The 16,095-nt window shown below is 41.1% G+C and overlaps 1 protein-coding gene across 4 annotated transcripts in view; it reads right to left on the bottom strand.

The window, feature by feature from the left end:
- The window catches only part of TNRC6A (trinucleotide repeat containing 6A), a 42,850-nt gene extending 27,192 nt beyond the window's left edge, over window positions 1-15,658 (bottom strand). For all 4 annotated transcript variants that reach the window (XM_021411266.1, XM_021411267.1, XM_021411268.1 and 1 more), the window contains exons 1-4: window positions 15,546-15,658; window positions 13,116-13,151; window positions 6,448-6,538; window positions 3,478-3,499 (exon numbers count right to left, since the gene is read on the bottom strand). In XM_021411266.1, the coding sequence (XP_021266941.1) occupies window positions 3,478-3,499; window positions 6,448-6,538; window positions 13,116-13,151; window positions 15,546-15,622 (226 nt within the window). In that variant the 5' untranslated portion in view covers window positions 15,623-15,658. The remainder of the gene's footprint in view (window positions 1-3,477; window positions 3,500-6,447; window positions 6,539-13,115; window positions 13,152-15,545) is intronic.

Genomic DNA, 16,095 nt, shown 5'->3' with positions numbered 1-16,095 from the left:
GGGGGATGGTGAAGTTAAAGTTTACAGAGAGATTCCAAAGAAAGACGCTTCCAACTTGTGTTGCTTTCCCACTCTGCAGATTTCATTAGAAAATGGAGGAGAAGCATGGTGTCATTTTACTGCTACAGGAGTGCTGCCTGCCAACTCCTCCTGGAGTAGGGGCCCAGTGACTTAAACTCCCCCTCCAATAAAAAAAAAAAATGGCAGCTGTCTGAATAACTTCGGTGCAGATGGAAAACAGTTTCTCACTCGCACAAAATCAGCTTACAAAGATCAAATCGTCTCCTAAACCACACAAAGAGCAGCACCGAGCTGTCATTTAAACGTTTCTTCTCGCTGCTGCTTAAGCTGACCCCTTAAAAATGTATTGTAACACACTCTCCCTGCACGTCATGCCCCAAAGAGTTGTCAGTGCTGGAATGCTGAAGGGCAAACAGAGGAAGTCTGGCTTTCAAGCTGACACACGTAAGATGTAGTGCTAGAATTTTCGTTGTGGAAAAATGGCCGCAGCTGTAAGCTCAGCTAGCTGATCTGGAAAATATCTCACTGTTTGCCAATTCATTAACCCCTGCAGATCCGCACAAAGGTAAGTTCGGTGCCATTTATACGGGCAGTTTTAGCAGCAAGCGCTTCCCGTTCTGCTCGTTTTTGCTGCTTACTTGCAACGTTTCAAAGCTAATGTAAGAGTTTTTGCAATCAGGTAAAGCAGAGTTAGGCAGACGAAAAAACGCCCCACACCCAACAAAAACAGAAGGCTCAGTGTGCTCGGGCAATTCTGCTTCACGGAGAAGAAAACGAATAAGAAGTTTCCATGGTGGGAAATATGAGTCAAAGATTTCAATTCCACACCCAGTTATTTTTAAAAGCACTTTCTGTTTCAGTGGCTGATTCAAAGTTTATTCTGTTCTGCAGCAGCAGTCAGCCTTTACGCCTGTGCCTTCCACAAAGCAGAGGAATTCTGAGCTGGAGATTGACAGATGTTTTCAGTTCTAGCTTTACTGTTTTGCACAGCACAGAAACATTCAGAACAACTAACCACAACACCAGCATCCACACAAACATTCGTGCTCAGCTTTTGTGAATTCTTTCGCTACAGCATTACGTATGTAATTAAAGTCTGACTCTAAAAAAAGATCTCCGGATGAAATCTCACATTCTGCAGCAGCACATCACAATTACCGGAGCGAGCATCAAAAACAAACCTTAGCCATTCTTCTTACGCAGCATTTAGTCTGGTGCTCAGCGTATCGTTAGCTGTCCCTGGCTACGGCATGGTTCACAGATGCCTGTTTCAGGAGAAATCCCAGGGAAACGGATTGATTTATCTGTCCCTAGCAGTACTAACATCAAACACAGCAAAAATACCTATTTTTTGACATCACAGGGAACACCAGAACAATTGCTGAGAATACTACAGAGCTGTTAAAGAAGGACTTTCAAGCGATACTCATTTTTTTCTAAAACGCCTGACACGAGTACTTGGAGGGCACTTGTCAAGGCAGGGGTTTGTTCTGCTGGCTGCTGCACAGAGAAATCTTCCTCTTCGCAGCTACCCACTGCATTCGTCTTTAACTCCTGTGAACACCATCTCCCTTCTTTTGATAAAACCAGACGTATAGAACTAGACAGCTTAGAATATTTGAGATCCGCAGGCATGAAACACATGCATTTTTAATGACAGCCCTACAGTGTTAAATGCTATTTGTACGGAAAACATTTACATTGGCACTTTCTTCACTACTTCCACTGTCAATCCTGAACAGGAAAAAAAAATCAGCACCACTGACTCCTTTGGAAGGCACCCTTATAATTTACATGTGCACTGACAGCTACTGGTGCAACAGCAATGTCTACCTTAGCTAAAAAAAACATTTTGGAAACATTCAAGCTATGCTTAAAAATAAAGGAAGAATCTCTCTGCTCCCCGCCCCCATGGAACCGGCTACTTTTCTGAAAGAAAGAACATAATTCTGAATTATTTAGAGATCCTATACTCTTGTATTTTATCTTCAGCTCATGCACAAAATAAATAATTTAAGACATTAACGCGATGGAAACTCGGAGACTTAATGAAACATTCATTTGCATCCTGAATACAAGCAGGCAGAACCAGGAAAGAGCTAGGTGCAACACAAGCAACAAATTTTATTCCTATAGAAACTGTTGCAAGAAGTTGCACGCATGAATCCCACAATGCCCATACTTCTTCAGAGGCCTGCCAGCTTGTGCTTCTTTGACAACTCTGAATTCCCACTATGCTTGCTGAAACACCCTTTTAATAACATGGTAACATTAAGTTTGGAACGTGATACTTGCATTCCGTAAACAACACTAGGTCTCCAAAGAGAAAACAAACAAAAAATGAGAACGATTGATTTCATCCTCCATAAGAAAGGCATTTTCCCATCGTGTGAAGACTCCCCTGCCCCGTGCCCTGCCCTGCCCCCCCCCCCCCCCCCCCCCCCCCCCCCCCCCCCCCCGTGCTGTTTTCAGCCATTTGCTGCTGCAGGGCCGTCCCCAGTGTGACGCCCAGACGCCAGGACTGCTTGAGAACACAGGTCAGATGTTCATTCAAAATGCATGTTATTCTTTACAACCATTGTATCATTTTTCTCCCTCACCACTTATTTTTCCCCCCCCCCAGACACAGTTTATTAGTACAAAATACAAACATTTGCACAATTCCTTACAGCTGGTATCTCATCTCAGAAACTTCCCGGTATGCACAGCGTACCCTGCACCTCTTTGCTACCCTGACGCCAGCACAGCGCTTCCAACACATCTGATTTCTCCAGCAATAACTGCAGCAATGCTGAGCAGGGTTTCCAAGCTCCTGTTTCTAACACTGCTCAAGTCATTAAACTAAACCCAGTGTTCCCACAAAAAAGCAGTTCAAGAAGCACACCACGTGGCTGCCTATGTGATTGTTATCCACTTTCCAACCAAGTAAAAAAGAAAGTGAAAATGATTTTTCTGCCGCTTATAGAAGGAACGGGGCATTTATAAAAGCAATGTGACAGCTCTGACAGCACAGCCATCCGATCATTCTGCCAGGACCAACCCCCCCCCCACAGTAATCAGTTAGAACTGGACACACCAACCACTTATCTATCAAGCGTTCCTAGCCCCACCTACGTGTAAAATATTTGGAAAATATGTTTTGAACAGATGCATTTGGTGGATCTGTAAGCAGTCAGACTAGAAGAGCAGAAAAAAAACAGTTAAGGGGAAGATCTCCAAGTATTACGTAGTTGCCTAGTGTAAGTAATTAAGAATGGAAAAAAGGAAGATGAGAAGAATTACAACTCCTGGGAGAAACCATTGCTTGTTACTCTTCTATTTATGGTAGCTGTCTGAAACATGGCAAGTGAAATCTCAGAGATCCTATTTTCCTGTAGCTTTCAGCTGAGCCATGTGATTCACCGTATTTAAAAATGCAGAAACATTATACAGAGAAAAAACTCTAAAGTAACTTACCTTTGATTTTTTGTTCAATGGCCTAGAATAAGAAAGAAGAAGTGTCAGTGATTTGCACAGATAACAGGAAAAGCCACATGCACACATGCCACTTACAGAAGCAATGTTAGCTTTTGACTTTTCTCCTATTAAAATGTTTTAAAATTATTTAATTATCCACATCAGAACCTTCTACTTCTCCCTAACCAACCCGTGCCTATTATTCCTCACGCCTAGAAAGCTGCTAAAATGTTATAGAAGGCAAAATTAATTTGAAAGATAAGCATGTGAAACGGACTAAATTAAACTTACAAATGAACCTGTTTGAAGTGAGTTAAAAACTGTGCCTGGAAGCAAGGAAGCCCCACCACTTCTCATGCAGAATACAGCGGGGAAAGAAGAGGGAGGAACATAGAAATCTAAAGGAGGTAAAGCAAATGCCAGAGCATTCAGTCTTTCATTTCCACAATTTAATTTGTTGCTCCTGTGACAGTGGCAAGATAAGAGATCCACTGGAATAAAGTTTCCTGGAATAAAAATGAGGATAGAAACATCTCTTGTATGGGAACACATCTTAATTGTGTGGCTTTAACTAGAAACGCAAGTGAAACAGACCCCATAAGAAATCTCTTGGAAGCAGAAATCAGAGTTCTCAAAAGTCTTCTTAATTATCATTTCTAAAATGCATTATATTGCTAAAACAGAATGAGACTTAATCTGATAGGGCCACTTATGGTAAGTGTATACAACCTGTCTTAATTACGGCATTGCACATATTTGTATGACACAATAAAGTCATTTGCAGCAATATTTAGGCTCCGATTATCTGGAGTTAAAACCTTGAGAGAAAAAGAAAGGCAGAGCACATGCAAGCAAAAAAATTCATTCACTCATTTGATGCCAGACTTGGTTAGGTTTAGATATTAACACTCTCAGGGCTTACACTGAAATGATATTCATGACACTTTGGTGTCATATCCTAACTTCTCTGGAAATTAACAGTACATCAACAGAAAAACACTTCTTCAATTTCTTAAACCGGCAAAGGCAAAGACATACAAAAATTTGCTACACTGTCTAAATGCAGCTTCATGCTCCCAAGAAAGATTTATTTTTAATTAAAATTACGCTGTTAGAGATTGATAAAAATAGCTGCAGTAAGATGTCTGCAAGATCTCTGAAGAAAATCCACTCTACTAATGGTAATGCATCACCCACTGGAATAAAGAGAGCAAAGTAAAACCAATGGCTGCTTACATGAGTGCCTCTAAAAACCACATCCCATTCATTTTCAGTTTGCCTGCTTACCCTTGTCACCCTGACTCCAATATCATTGCTCCACTTCCTCATTTTCCAGAAGGCAGCTGCAGTACCCATGGCTACTACAGAACACCACAACTCTTCATTATGCTGACTTTATTTAACCAATATAGTTAACAAAAAAAAATATATATATAGAAGCATTGGGATGTTTCCTATGCACTCGGAACTCCAGGATAGTTTATGCCCAACAGCTGGTTCTGAACACTTGCTTCCACGCATATTTTTTTATGGTCAAAAAAAGGTATTTGGAATATGAAGGTTCATGTCCTGCAAAATCTGCTCTGCACGAGGGAGCAAGCACCACTCAGAAGGACAGATGTTCTGTAAGCCAAGTGTCACACGTCTGCAACTGCTGCTCATCTCCTACGGCACTGTCTTTTAGTTTCAATTATTAAAAGACTACAGAATGCACAAAAAACAAGCATTGGCTTTCCCTTCCATTAGCTGGTGCACGGTTATGTGCTTTTAAGCCTTTGCTAGCAAGCCTAAGATTGATAACACCAAATAGTAAGTTCTGAAGAGGTCAAACAGAAAAAGATTACAAGACAAAATGAGCAGTTTTGGACAAACTGAAACTACTCAAAAATATGAAGGAGCAGACAAAAATCCCCCAGAACATTTGAGAGCTAATTTAATAAGTTTACCATTTAAACATAGAATCAAGCCACTTCTGTGTTAGGACTGTTTTACTGTTTTTCCTTTTAAACAGTTAACTGGAAGTTGTATGTTACTGTGGTTTCTCAGAGAGATACCTCCAGTCCAGATCAAGTTCAAGCTTCTCCAGGAATACATATGACCACCCTTACAGCACCCTACAGTTTCTTGCTCCATAGGAATTTCTTAAAATTCCTGATGGATGAAGTCCAGGCATGTAACATTTTGATGCTCTGAGCATAGAGCAAGTGAACAAAGCCACATAGCTCAGGTACAGTTTAGCAGGTGCTCCGTGACCAGGAAAAGCAAATGCAAATTTTCAATTTCAGGCAAATGTTCGATCTCTTCATTTAAAAAAAAATATATTTATGCTTTTATTTCTTCTAAAAATTACTTTCAAGCATGTCTTTCAAACTCATGAAAATACTAAGCTTTGGGGGCTATGAAGAACCTCTTAAAAGATGTAAATTCTTCAAGTAAACTAGCTCCCTTTCCATTACAACTTTTGATTAAAAAAGAATTCCAAAAGGAAAACGAGTTATACTTTTACAATTGAGATGCAAAAATTACTATGCAGCTTTGCTGTCAGCAACTGAAAAGATTAGGGAAACTCTCACTTTGGAATGTAAGCAAATACCTCACCATTTCCAGAAGGGGCCTTCTTGTACAATTTAACTCAGATTTGCTGTAAGATTAGACATAGCTAATCTTCCACAGGTGCACAGGGAACACCTTTGTTTAGGCCAACAAACAGGGAGAACTGACACTGAGGAAGCTTTCAACTTGAAACCAGAATTGAGAAAGCGAGCAGTCATCTCAGAATCTTTAGTGTCTAATAAACTGTACACAAAGCCAGTTAAGATGTTCAGTATGTCAGGTACCATTACATAACCGACAGTACATATACAGCATAAACAGAAATTAAGAAAACACTGTTGTCAAAGAACAGACCGAGCAATATTTACTATTAATGAAGCGAACTCCACGAGTACTCTTTTTTAACACTCAGCGTACCTTTTTTTGAGCAGCTTCCTTCTTCTTCTTGTCTTCTTTTCTCTTTTTCCTTTCTTCCATCAACTGTTCTTCCTCTTCTTGCACTAAATCCCTGAACCACACAGTTGGTAATTAACTCTCCCAAAATACAATCTGTACACACTTACATTCATTTTAGAACAATTATTTCAGAGTGACCCAAAAGGAACTGAGAAATAGTATCCAATTAGAAGCAAGATTCCCACAGGGCCCACGTAGTTTCACTGCAAATCACAAGTGACAAAACTTTTAAGAGCAGCTGCAGTGCCAAAGCACATACGTGATTTTTTTTTTCCCTCCTAAGCTCTCCCTGTTGTTGTGAATCGGTGCCTGAGCTCTCACACACCATGTTTCCCACCGCCACATTCCCTTGTTTCTGACCCAGCGTGAACCAGGCCATGGGCAGCTCCCCAGCCACACGCTGCCTCTATCAACCCCAGGCAGGCATCTGCAGCACTCACTCATCTTATACACTGCCTCTGCCAACAGCCAAGCAACACAAACCCATTTTGTTGCCAGAGCACTGAGCTAATTCAGCTGGCAGTGTATGCGTACAGATGCTACCACTGACATAAAGTACATACGAACAAGCAGGTACCAACTGAAGAGCATGGTCAGAGCAGAGATTACAACAGCAGTGCAATTTTAGACCTCCTAAACTGAGTGACAAAACTCTAACTTGTAATAACAGGCTTTGCATTCACATGTCATTAATTTCAATTCACTTAATACAGAGTTATAGGTGCTAAAACAGAAGGCTTTGCAGCAACATCGCTTCCCAGATTATGCTGCACTCTGTAAGTCAGACTTCAGTAAATAAAAACAGTAGAGAGAATACGGAGAGTACCAAAAGCAGGAAGAAGTCAAGGCATACGGGCTATCTGTGTCAGTAGGAACTAGAGAGAAATTTTGGGACAAAAAGCTTTTTTTTAGTGCCACACTTGAGGAGACAGCAATCACTGATGAGAAAAAGAAGAAAACCTACAGGAAAACAATGGATAGAAAAGACCAGGAATCAGCAGCCAAAACAAGAACTTGAGCTAATCATGCAAAAAAGCTCACAACAAAACAAAATGCACAAGCAAGGATTAATGCGTTGTTTCAGGTATCAGAATAAAAACAAGTGCTCACAAAAAGGCAGGAGGATTCTAAAGTCGAGAAAACAACAATGAAGCCAGCTATAAAGAGGGAAGTGGCAGCAGCTTGCACCAAACACTTCAAGGCAGAGGAAGCCTATCAATGCCCACTTACTTCAGTGTTTGAGATTCATACAGTACAGAATTTCTACTTCCTAGAAAGCCTACTTACAAGGCTACTTCTCTGTGTCAGGGTTAGGAATGTTTTAAGCTGGAGGGCTTTGAAGTTTCTAGCTTGGACAAGATTAACAACAACAACCCATCAAAAAAACCAAGGCTGAAAATGTTTTGCAGCCCTCTTCCTGAAGCATACCTAGGCTGCCACAAACACCTCTGATATGCAGAGCCCTAACACAATCATGTCCTCCAAACATCTCCTAATTTCTAGCATACTTTGAACAGGATGCAGGAACAAACTCCACATGTTGACTAAGTAAAGGAAGATGACACCCTATTTACTCTGTGAATAGACTTCAGAACAGAAGAAGCCCTCACTCATCGAGTAGCATTTCACAAGCAATCAGCCTCTCCCAGCGCTGTCCCTGCTTTGTGCCCCAGCAGCTGGAGTTCCAGAAGAGCTCTGATTCCTGGCTGCTGTGCAGCTCTCAGGCAGTACAACTTAACAGAGTCGCCCATGTTATTTACCACAGCAAAAGGAAAAGCTGAGGAACAACTGAGGGAAGAGAACCTACATCCAGACAGGGACAAGTGGTCTAGTGTGGCACTTATCTCCAAAGTTCAACCTTGTACAAAAAAAGCACCTTTCTGTCTTTGCCATGCATTTCACACACTAAGCAAGGCAGAACAGGAGAGAAGATTTTATTACACCATTTCATCATCTGGCTGCAAGATTCACTGAGGACTGTTTTAATGTATAAAAACAATTTGCAATTAGGTATCAAAAATCTTTCATGGACAACTAAGAGCTTAGTCACATAACTGCAGGAAACAGTGGCAGCGTGCCAGCTTGCTTTAAAGCAATCCCTTGGGTGCCGTGCACATTTGGGGTAATGATTCACCTGCAGTGACATCTGTGTGCTGTGTATGTGACACTTGTTTTGTCCATCGTTGCCTTGCACCCTGAGAATGTGCAACCAAACTGAAATCATTCAGGTTTTAGAAGAAAGCTGCAGTGCTGTAAGAAGCACTATGCAAAGCAGTATTTTCACAACAAAAAAAATGACTCATCAATCCTGCTACAACTAAGTCAAAATGACTATGGTTTCAGAATATAGGTTTTACCAACCAACATACAGGTACCTCTGGATTACTTTTACACAGCACCCTTTTCCTGTTTCCATACAGGAACAATAGAATTCCTAAATTATAACACTGGTCATTCCATTTTCACGTGTGTAGGATGACTGAGCGAAGCCAGCTCAGAACACACACACCATGATTTGTATGCATCAGGGCCCTAGAAGAGCCCAGCACACTGCCTACCTATAGGTAGTTCTTAAAAAGAGCATTGCATTACCATTATAATGTTAAGTCTCAGTGACTGAAAAGCAGAACTGACCCACTGTACAGCTAATCAACAGGAAAGCCCTTACTGCCCACCCTCTTCATTAAAAACATCAATCTTGCAAGGAAGGCAGCCCTACTACCACTACCCTCCTACTTAAACCTAGAATACAAGTGTAGATTTTCCTATTAAGCTATCAGTCTAAAGCAGACTCCTAAGTTTCCACCTCCAACAGCTGAAAGAGCAAGTTTCCTTCATTTCTAACACACAAATGCGCAGCCCTACCAGCAGACTAGCAAGTGCCACGGGTTACATACCGATCCCAACACATGACTAACAAGCTACATATTAACGCTACATCCTGAGTAACAGAAGCATTACATAGTATTTACCATGCACCACCTGGCAGTTGAATAGCCGCCTATCCCTGTTTGGTACTCAAATTTTAGGTAACTGTCCAGAAACTGTCAACGGCTCGACGATACTTTGTAGCACCTAACAAGAAACACAGAGTTGAGGTAACAAAACAAAAAAGGAACATCAGCAAGTTCTTTCCCGGAGCTCTTCCCTGCAGCAGGTAAATTGAATCCATTGACCAAGTACAGGGACAGTGCTGACAGCAGCATGCCTGGTGCATCTGGTAACTGCACCTCACTCTGCACAACTGTCGTTTGTGTAAGCAGAAAAACATACCCAAACTCTTTCACTCATTTAAGCCATTAAAACAAACAAACAAAAAAAAACCCCCATAATTTGTTATCTTCTAAAATGGGTGCATCGCCTTTGCAAAACAGAGAAGTGCCTTGTGTCTCTGGGCAACTTGAGATCAAGACTTTCAGTTCCTTCCTATCATCACTGTGCTATTTACGTGGAGAGCAGCTACATTCTGACTTCTACAGTCAGCATCCATTACTATTTCCTTAAGTTGTGACAGTGCTAACTTCATATTTTATCTTTTTTTTTAGCTTGATTTGTTATTTGCAATTTGGAGCAGCTGTAACGTTCCAAATGTAAACAGCTCAGAAACCATTTACATCAAATCATATTTTACTTATAACTTTAATTCTTCAAACAGGTTCTAATGATGGCTAAGTTAAAAAGCTCCAGCTTGGCACTGTGAAAGTATCAGTGCCGAAATAGAGAAAACAGTTAGACATGTTTAGCTTCTGTTCTTACATTACACGAAAATCAAGCATACCCATATTTTTTCTGGAAGACATAATGAGGATTCAGTGATTAATGTTTGTAGAGCACGCTATCTTTGCTCTTATAATTTACAAAAGGGAAGACGTTACGCCACAATAAAATTACAATTCTTGTCACTCTGCTGAGGAAATTACAGTTACAAGAAGAATTTTGACACAAATTAAGATCTAAGACTCTCCCTGCATTATTATGAACGCAGTATCTCAGAGGAAAAAGCACACCGTGCACGCACACAGCAAATGTCAGCGCTGAAACAAAACAACGTGCCATCTCACCAGTTATCCAGCATTCACCAGAACTAAACTACTTCTGTAAGAGAATTGCATTAATTGGGTTTCAAGATTCTTCAAGCTAACGCTAGCAGTTAGAATTCATCCTTCCAACGCTTCTGAAGATGTCAGCACTGTTACAGATGCTCACACAGCGTTTGCTTGCCAAGCAGATACCTCCTGAACTCACTTTCAAACCCAATTAAAGTCTCACTGCCCCACAAGATGGTGCTAGTAGATTTTTAAAGACACCGTTAACGACAACAGCAAAGAAGCAGTGAGGCTGTGCAGGGCTTCTCCCAGAGGTGTTACATCTTAGGCTGACTTTGAAGCTCTTCAAACACTGCAAAGATCGAGCTGGAATTTTTGGAGTCACTGCTCTGGCCTCGTGCTACGCACGCTGCGTGCCCACTGCTCCCAGCCACCAGGGGTTCCCACCAGGGCACCTCACACTGCACGGAGGAGACTTGTAACCAACCAGCCCTTGGTGGCCCTGAGATAACAGCTGAAGGGAAAAGATATCTGTTAATAACTGAATGTAAAACAATATTTATCAGTCCACTTCTGGAGAGGACAGCATCGCTCTGGATGCCGCGGTCACTGGCAGCATGCTCGCTACTGCATCGCCAGACATGAGCTTCTTCGTTAGGTATTGCTGGATTTTTGCCTTCTATAAGTTCACTACGACACTACTAAACATAACAGCAATTAGAAGCAATTGTATACAGTTTTGAAGCCACTCTAAAATTTACAGTGATACCTACACACTCTAAAATTTTTTTTAAATCCACCATTTGCTTATCTTCTAGCTAGAAATTAACTTGCAGTGCTGCAGGTGGAACACTGACAGAAAATTACACATAAAAATATGGAATAGAAAAACCATTTATAATTCCACAAAGACACTAAACATGCACGCATGCACTACATACCCACTCTGTGTGGGCGCTACATACAGACTTCCAAGCATACTGCCAGAACTTAGAACGTTTATATTTCTGCTGTATTCTGACCTACAAGTTTGCTAATATATTTTTTTTAGTAGTGCAGTCATATACAGTTGACAACAAAATCGTTTCTCAGTTTCTAAAAACCAACAGCTAGCTTTTCTATATGAGAACCAATTAGAAAATGCGTATTTTGGTTAAAAATTCATCCTTTTATTCCCTTATTAATGCTTCCTGCAAAACAGCGTATCACAACAAAAGGAACACTCCCCGAGTTCACGGTGCAGAAGCCATTTGAAGTTCACAAAAGCCCAGCTCATGACACAGGAGCAAAGAAAGTCACTGATAAGGAAACTGCAGACTTACAGATGTTGCACCCGTGTTCTTTCCAGCTATTAATGTATAGAAGAGGTGCTGCCAAGCTACAAACTGATGCTTCGATGCACAACTAATTAGCCAATGGGTTTTGCCTCTTTTCTTTTTTACTTTTTAAAATTCCAGTCTTCAAATTATCACCATAAAAGTGAAGCGACAGAAATTCAACTAACATGTCCGCCGCTAACAATTGCGTGGGATACGCTCCCCTTTCCCATCCTTCTAATGCAGAAGCTGGTTCAACAAAACCACGTTCCAAACTACAACAACTGAAAACATGCCATAATTCCACGATAATATTTTGGTTACTTTTTGTCCCTGAGGCTTCATCCCAGATTAGGGTCTATCACGTTCAGTGCTACGCAAGCATACACATCTCCTCCCCAACAAGTTTGTCACCCAAATATACAAGACTTCAGCAGCTGCAATAAACAATCCCTATCTTCTTTACAAGTGGGAAAGCAAAGAACTATTAAACTGCTCCTCCTTAAGCAAACTGGTCATACAGGATATCTGCAACAGACACATGAACACTGACTGTTCCAGTCCACCACCTTAACCACACAGCTGTTCATCCCTTACAGCTTCAGTATTATTAACACAGAGTCAAGAAGTGTAATGCGGGATGGGTTTGATAAGAACAAATTGCCTTATGGGGACAACCTGACAATTATGCATGATGTGAAAAAGCACCCCACTTACTGGGTAGATGAGAAAGTAATGTATTATTTTGCCTAAGCATCTCTAAGGGTTCTGAAAGGATGCTGCCTCTTTGCAATAAGCTCTTCCCATTTGACTGCATAAATTTACTGGGGAAAAAAAAAGCCAAAAAACCTGCTCCCCCAACACAAACAGAAAATCAAGTATCAAGTATCAGCAGAAACCACTGCACTTCTCACTCTGATTCTCATACCTATGCCTCTATCACTGAGCCATCTCATCTTTTTCTAAAGCAAATAAGGAAAGATTAACAACCATCTTTGCACGAGGCTAACACAGAAGAGTAAAAAAAGAAAAAAATCACACAGCAGAAACTTAGTAGAACAGATGGATGAGATCTAGAGGTATACATGATGTCAGGTAAAGTCAGTTCCCCCAGAACACAGAGAGCCTGCAGCCAAAGCAGATGGAGCAGAAATGGGTGAATGAAAGCCATACTGCGAACCTTTCCTGTGATTTGCATGCTTGGGAAGTAAGAGTCAAACTCATGGGTACTCAGGAATAAAATCGTAAATGTATTTCAGATATTTACCTTCTCTCAGTTCCGCATAAGTGAGGCAGGAAAGCCCTGTTTACCAAACAGAATTAAGAAGTTATTTCTTAAACCGGAAGAACTAAATGGTCTTTTCTACTCCTCATTTTGTCCAAATTTAACTTGCATTCCCCTGGTTATCAGCAGAGCGTTGCACACTCTTGCTCAGTGGCAGACTAAACAGGTGACATTTCACTTGTAATATGCAACACATTTATATTTGAATTACTGTTTGAGTCACGCACTGTGTTTATTTCTAAAACAGCAACATATACCTAGTCCTCTGCAAAAGTGCATTTTAAAGAAGATGCAGACCAAATGAAGACCCTTTTATGAAAGGCCAAGCAAGCCAAATTTCTAAGCCTGAGGTTAAAAGTCATCACTCTAATTGGATAAGCAAGCTGTATTAACAGTTGTAATGCTTATTCTATCACAAACCAATAGCCTAAGCCAATATTCTCAGTAAGATTAAAAACCAATTTATTTATAAGCATCAACTCCAAAGGGAATTGCAGAACTTACATGAAGCAGAGCCAACATCCCGCAGAATCTACAGACTATATATACGCTCTGCAATTTTACATCTAGACAAACTGTAGCATAGGTCTATTTACCTTTCCCAGAGAAAGATATTTGCTCTTCTACAATTTGACTAGGTCACTGCAAATTTAATAAGATCATAGATAATGACAGTAGAGAAAGAATGACAGCAATCTGTTGAGGTCTGCATTACTAATGCAATTATCAGGTCTATCTAGAGCAGGCACGTTGTGCCAAGCTATGTTCTCACTAAAAATAAACCAATTAGATGAAAGTTTTCTGAAAATAACTGATATATTAATGCTAAAAAAGGGAAAAAAAAGTTCTGAATATTTTAAACGAGTTAAACAGATACCTGTGTCAGAAAACAGAGAACCATTTCATATCAGAATTTCCTCGGTGAACCTTGATCTGTTCCCACTGCCCACAAACAGCTTGTTTATGCAGCTCTAGTTTACTTCCACCTCTTGGCACTATCTATGCTGCCAGCGTGACAAGAGAGCTCACAGTAAGTCACCAGATCTTCACATTCCTATGACTAAAAGATTTTTAAGACGTGAGCCCCAATACATATTTTTTTAATTTAGCACCATATCTAAAGAATATGTTTCTGAAATTGCTTCTGGTATCAATTATGTAGCAAGTGCTGTGCACAGAATGATAATGATTTAATAATGTGTGGGTTTTTTTTTTTTCCACTGTTTTGAAATCTTTTGTGGACAGATTACTTAAAAAGTTGTAATTTGATTTACTGTAATTTGATTACTTAAAAAATTCTAATTTACTCTTCAAATAAAGCCCGTTTAACAACGACCCTCATGTTATTCCTAGCTTGTGGCTTTTAATTAATCTTAAAAATTCTGTATAAGTTATATAAATGCCATCAATAAAATGGGAAAATTATTCCTACTCAAGCATTACTACCAAAAAAAAAAAACCAAAGACATACACTGACTATAGGGGAAAGCCAATCAGTTTTCACAGTGGAATTGGAAATCAATCTGAAAGTTCAGGACTGATTAATCACAGTAAGCAAGAAAAACATAGGCTACAGGGATCTGAAACCAGCAATCTATCAGCTACATTCAGGTTTTCAGCGTATTTCAAATGGCCCTCATAAAAGCCCCTGTAAGCTCTAATTGAAAAAGAATACATAAAAAGGGAGGGCAACAGTAGAAAACTAAGAATATAAATGATAGATATTTGCAAGAATGTGACTGTACTAGAAACAGTGTAGAAGAAATAACTTCTTAAACACAGAAGTGACGTATATAAGTCACACAAAATTCCCAGTTCAACATAACTCTTTACTGTTGAGCTAAGTATTTTAAAAGGAACTGCCCATTCTGCAAGATGCTCAGATAAGAACGACACGCCAATTAGAAATTTCCTGCCATTAACTCTTACTGGAAAGAGAAGCAAAAGCCCAATAATTACACAGCAGTTCATTTTAGGTCAAAGCCAGGGTTTTTTTTCCCCGCAAGCCAGTAATTTCTTGCTTCTCAACAATATTTGCCTGAACTGCATAGGAAAAATAACAAAAAAAAAAAAAACAAACCACCTCACCTTCATTAATTTTTGGAATACTGTTAGGTTCAACTTAAGACAGAATGCCAAGTTATTTTTCTCTTCAAAAGCGTTCTATCCTATTAAAAAAATTCTATTATAGAATCTGATGTAGAACGTAAAAGAAACCACATTAAAAGCGTTCAGCCTATGGAACTAAAATCGCAGAAATGCCTCCATGCAATAGAGGAACATATTTCAAGTTATTATTTTATTAAATCCTTACAATTCACGTGATGTTAAAGGTCCAGATTAAACCCGCAGTGGTCTCCAGCCCCAGGCCGACCCGCGCTCTGAGCTCAGGAGGGGATTCGAGCGTCTTACCTGCTTAGTTTTCTTTCGACTTCTTTGGTAGCTTTAGCTTCCAATTCTCTGGAACAGAAAGCGATGTTGGTTCCCATGTCAACAACAGCGCAGCAGAAAGCAACGACCCAACCCGCGGGGCACCGAGCCGCGCCCGCACCGCACCGCGCCCCATGGCGGCCGGCAGGGCGGGGAGAGCACGGAGCGCCGGGCCGTCAGCCGGGGGCAGCGGGGCACGGCGGGGCGGGAGCGGAGCCTTCCCCGCCGCACATCCTGCACTGACGCGTTTCCAGCACTTCAAAGAACGCAATTCTGCTGCATCACTGAAACTTGCGAATCCGTCTCAAACCCAGCCGCGAGAATTCCCTCCTCATCTCCTCGACCCTCGCACCGGCTGCGAGCGCGGGGCAGGGAGCGGAGCGGAGCGAACGGCTCCGGACCGGGAGGGCAAAGCTCATCCGCGGAGCTCATCCGCGGAGCGCTCCGCAGCGCCTCCTCCCGCGCTCGAGGCCGCTCCCGCCCGCCGGGTGTGCCGAGCCCGAGCCCGTCCCCGTGCCCCGCAGCCGGGCGG

The sequence above is a fragment of the Numida meleagris genome, chromosome 13 (genome assembly GCF_002078875.1).
Source record: "Numida meleagris isolate 19003 breed g44 Domestic line chromosome 13, NumMel1.0, whole genome shotgun sequence".
In the NCBI taxonomy this organism is placed as follows: domain Eukaryota; kingdom Metazoa; phylum Chordata; class Aves; order Galliformes; family Numididae; genus Numida; species Numida meleagris.
This window is presented reverse-complemented; position numbering and strand designations above follow the sequence as displayed.